Source organism: Myotis brandtii, unplaced genomic scaffold, assembly GCF_000412655.1.
Source record: "Myotis brandtii unplaced genomic scaffold, ASM41265v1 scaffold68, whole genome shotgun sequence".
In the NCBI taxonomy this organism is placed as follows: Eukaryota; Metazoa; Chordata; class Mammalia; order Chiroptera; family Vespertilionidae; genus Myotis; species Myotis brandtii.
Window position 1 is genome coordinate 92,867 of NW_005370657.1, and position 4,499 is coordinate 97,365.

Consider the following 4,499-nt stretch of genomic DNA (forward strand, 5'->3'; position numbering starts at 1 on the left):
CGCACAGGGATGGGGCGCACAGGGATGGGGCGCACAGGGATGGGGTGCACAGGGATGGGGGTGCACAGGGATGGGGGCGCACAGAAATGGGGGCGCACAGGGATGGGGGTGCACAGGGATGTGTGGGACCACAGGAGTGGGGGCGCACAGGGGTGGGGCGCACAGGGGTGGGGCGCACAGGGATGGCTGAGAAAGGGAGGTCCCTCAGTGACCTGCCTGGGAGCTTCGCCAGGCCTAGCCCAGCTCATACCTGGCTCTCACAGGCCCCATACCATGGCCAGGCCCCAGGGCCAGCTGGCCGTGCCTGGGTGTGGGGGCAAGGGGTGTTGGGGAGGAGGCTGCCCTCAGAGCAGGGGGCTCTGGCCAGCAGGGGCAGTGTTGCTGGAGGGGGCAGATGGCGTGGGAGGCCTGGGGCAGGGCACTGGGAGCAGAGGGCTGTCTCCCCAAGTGTGGAGATCCCCAAAATGGTCCTGAGTGCCCCTCGGGGGGCAGATGGGATGAGGGAGAAGATGGGAGAGTCTCCCAGGCCAGCCCATGCCCTGCCACCGCTCCTGCCCCCAGCCTCCTGGTCCCTCAGTTCCGCCCGCACCCGGAGCCTACGGAGGGCTGGACCCCCAGCAGTGAGGTGTGAGTTCCTGCCCTTCAGCGCGGGGACTGTGGCCAAACGGGGCCAAGCAGACGGGTCTCCTGGTCAGTGACACGCTGGGTCATGAGGGTAGGAGGTCCGGGTGGGGTCAGGCGGAGGGGAGGGGAAGGAAGGAAGGGGAGCTGGGCCCGAGGAGTAGAGGACAGTAGACGGGAGGAAGCCGCAGGGCCAGGGCCAGGGCACTGGAGGGGTAGGCACAGCCCCTACTGTGTGTGAGTGTATACGTGAGTGTGTGTGTGTGAGCATGTGTGAGTGTGTGTGAGTGTATATGTGAGTGTGTGTGTGAGTGTGTGTGTGTGTGTGTGAGGTCAGGCGGAGGGGAGGGGAAGGAAGGAAAGGGAGCCGGGCCTGAGGAGTAGAGGACAGTAGACAGGAGGAAGCCGCAGGGCCAGGGCCAGGGCACTGGAGAGGCAGGCGCAGCCCCGTCTCTGCCTCGGTGCCTGGGGCCTGCCCCGGGCCTGTGTGTGAGTGTATACGTGAGTGTGTGCGCGCGTATGTGTGTGTGAGCATGTGTGTGTGTGAGCATGTGTGAGTGTGAGTGTGTGTGAGTGTGAGTGTATATGTGTGTGCATGTGTGTGTGAGTGTATATGGGAGTGTGTGTGAGTGTATATGTGTGTGAATGTATATGTGAGTGTGTGTGTGTATGTGAGTGTGTATGTGCGTGCATGTGTGAGTGTGTGTGTGTGTATGTGAGTGTATATGTGAGTGTGTGTGTATGTGAGTATTGTGAGTGTATATGTGAGTGTGTGTGTATGTGAGTATATATGTGTGTATGTGTGTGTAGTGTATATGTGTGTGTATGTGAGTGTGTGCGTGCATGTGTGAGTGTGTGTGTGTGCATGTGTGTGTGTATGTGAGTGTGTGTGTGAGTGTGTGTGTGAGTGTATATGTGAGTGTGTGTGTGGTGTGTGTGTGTGAGTGTATATGTGAGTGTGTGTGTATTGTGTGTGTGTGAGTGTATATGTGAGTGTGTGTGTATGTGAGTATATATGTGTGTATGTGTGTGTAGTGTATATGTGTGTGTATGTGAGTGTGTGTGTGAGTGTATATGTGAGTGTGTGTGTGTATGAGTGTGTGTGTGAGTGTGAGCACCCCCCACGCTTTCCTGAAGGGTCACTCAGGACCCCGCTCTGCCCCTTGCTCTGTGGGGCTGCCCTGGGGCAGAGCCCAGCGGGCGGCCAGCCCTGCAGGGCAGCTCTTGTCGCTGCTGGTGCTGGAGGCTGCAGAGGCTACACTTCCCTCCTATGTTTGTGGGCGGTTTTCGTCCTTGTGACTCGCCTATGCAGGTCCTTTGCCATTTTTCTCTTGGTATTCTGCCTTCTTCTTGTTGGTTTTTAACAGTATTTATATCTCAAGGTTACCCACCTCTGTGCACTGGACAGTCAGAGTGACTCCAAACTCCCCGGAGAGGAGAAAACAGGGAGACCGCACCGGTGCGGCCCCGGGGCCCGGCCTGCGGAGGAGCCTGGAGCTGGGCAGCAGCGGGGCCAGTGGCAAAGGGAGATCGGAGACGGTGCGGAGCTGCAGTCAGAAGCTGAGTGACGGAGGGTTAATGGGAGGCAGATGGAGGAAACAAGGCTGCCCTTGCCGCCAGGAGGGGGGTCAGGGGGCACGGAGCTTTCTGAAGAGAGGAGCCTGGGCGACGGGCAGGCGGCAGGGCCGGCTCCGCAGTGTGGTGCCCGAGGGCGGTGACAGAGAGGGGTCAGCTCCTCCTCCTGATGGCCAGACCCTCCTGGACCCAGAGCCAGAGGAGCTGCAGACCACGCGGCTCCCGGAGGCCAGACCTGGCTGTGCAACGCTGGACAAGCACCCAGACCTCTCTGGGCCTCCGTTTCCTTGTTGGTAAAATGACATGATACCATCAGCTCCTTAATGGGATTGAAGGATGGACTGAGGTGAAGATGCCAAGCATTTAGCACAGGCCTGGCACATTGCGAGGGCTCTGTAACTCGTGCCGTTACTCTACTGGTCACAGATAATGACAGGCTGCTTGTTGGCAGAGCTCTCTATTGGCTCCAAGACTGACAGAGCTGAGGGCCTCCCGCTTACAGGCGGGGAAACTGAGGCCCAGAGACCAAGGGGCCATGCCTGGCATCATGTATGACAACGGCTTTAACTGTGTCCTCCAGAGAGATATGTTCAAGTTCTAGCCCCTGGGACCCATGACTGGGACCTCGTTTGGAGAAAGGGGTTTTGTCAATTAATCAAGTTAAGAAGAGGTCGTACTGGACTCAGGTGGGCCCTACATCCGATGGCTGGAGCCATTTAGAAGGAGCAGATTTGGACAGGGACACAGACACGCAGAAGAGGGCCGGTGAGGAGAGAGGTAGGAGAGGCTGGAAGGATGCTGTCGCAGCCCGGGGATGCGTGGAGCTGCCAGGAGCCGAAGAGGCGAGGCAGGAATCTTCCCTGCCCCCTGGAGGGAGCATGGCCCTGCCGACACCTTGACCTCAGGCTTCTGGCTCCCAGAACTGGAAGAGGACACATTTCTGTTATTTTGGGCCATTCAAAGTTTGTGGTACTTTGTTCCAATGACCTTAAGAAACTAATGGAGCCAGGGAAGAAGTGGGCCTCAGCCTTAACCGCCCTGTGGACTGAAAGGTCCCAGGTTCGATTCTGGCCAGGGGCACATGCCCAGGTTGTGGCTGGATCCCCAGTAGGGGGCGTGCAGGAAGCGGCCAATCAATGATTCTCTCTCATCATTGATGTTTCTCTCTCTCTCTCCCTCTCCCTTCCTCTCTGAAATCAAGAAAAATATTTTTTAAAAAAAGTGGGTCTCAGGCTGCCCCCCAGGTCTGCCCTGGACCCCCTTCTAGATGGCCTCCTCCACTTGCTCCCTGTGTGCTTTTGGGCCAATCGGGCGCTTTGGTGCCCTCACCTTGGCTATGGAGCACGCGATCCTGGATCAAAGGAAGGGCCGTGCAGCCCCAGGTCACCTGTTGGCCGCTTGGCCATTCAGAACCTTGAGACCAATGAAGGGGCTGGGTGTGGACCCTGAAAACAGGGGCAGCCATTCCCACTCCCCAGGGTAACCCGTGGGGAGACTGAGGCAATCAGGAGCAAGGGCTCCATCCAGATGCTCATGGTTGCCAGATAGGAACTTGGGCCCAGGGGCCTGGCCTTCTGATTTGACGGACAAGCTGGGCATCTCCATTTCTGTGTGAGCAGAACTTCCCAGTTTCAGTCAAGGAGCAAGAACCACAGCCGAAGTGTGCTGGGAGCCAGGGGCCCTGTGGTTCCCGCTGGCCGCCTAACGGGGCTGCAGCCTGGGCCCACTCCATCCCTCCTGCTCTTCTAGGCAATGGAAGGGGAGGCAAAACGGGGTGGTCTGAGTGCTTGGGGAGGGTTTCATAGCTTGGCCTTTGATCTACACAGCAACCTCGGAAATGGAACAGCAACAACAGCGAACAGCTGTCCAGCCTGCTGCGTGCTTGCCCCACTCAGTGCCCAGAGCTGGACTGGGCAGCTCTGGACGGGGTGTTCTTGTGAACTGTTTTACTCTCGGAGGAGGCTTATGCTGCCCATTTTAAATGTTTAATCATTAAACACATCGGATTCAATGTGGCTCTAAGCAGATTTCCTCCCCTCGCAACTCTTGCCTCTGGCCGGTGCCAGGCGGGAGACTCCCAGGCCCTCCGGTGGGGGAGGGGGGCGGTGCGGCCACGGCTGGGACCTCTTCACAGCAGATGCTCCAGAACCGAGAAGACAGCAGGGCCGCCCGGGGGCTCGAGGTTGGGGAGGGTCAAATGCTCGGCCCTAAGGAAGATGCCTAAACCCTGGCACATGGTCCTAGGCTTGGGGGCGCCTGGGTCGGGCCGAGGTCACTGCATGGGTCGGGCCGAGCGATGGGCG

The 4,499-nt window shown here is 58.7% G+C and overlaps 1 protein-coding gene across 1 annotated transcript in view; it reads left to right on the forward strand.

The window, feature by feature from the left end:
* The first annotated feature begins 273 nt into the window (after window positions 1–273).
* The window catches only part of ASB6 (ankyrin repeat and SOCS box containing 6), a 9,863-nt gene continuing 5,637 nt past the window's right edge, over window positions 274–4,499 (forward strand). The window contains exons 1-3 of the mRNA XM_014529299.1: window positions 274–308; window positions 562–627; window positions 813–836. Coding sequence (XP_014384785.1) covers window positions 274–308; window positions 562–627; window positions 813–836 — 125 coding nt within the window. The remainder of the gene's footprint in view (window positions 309–561; window positions 628–812; window positions 837–4,499) is intronic.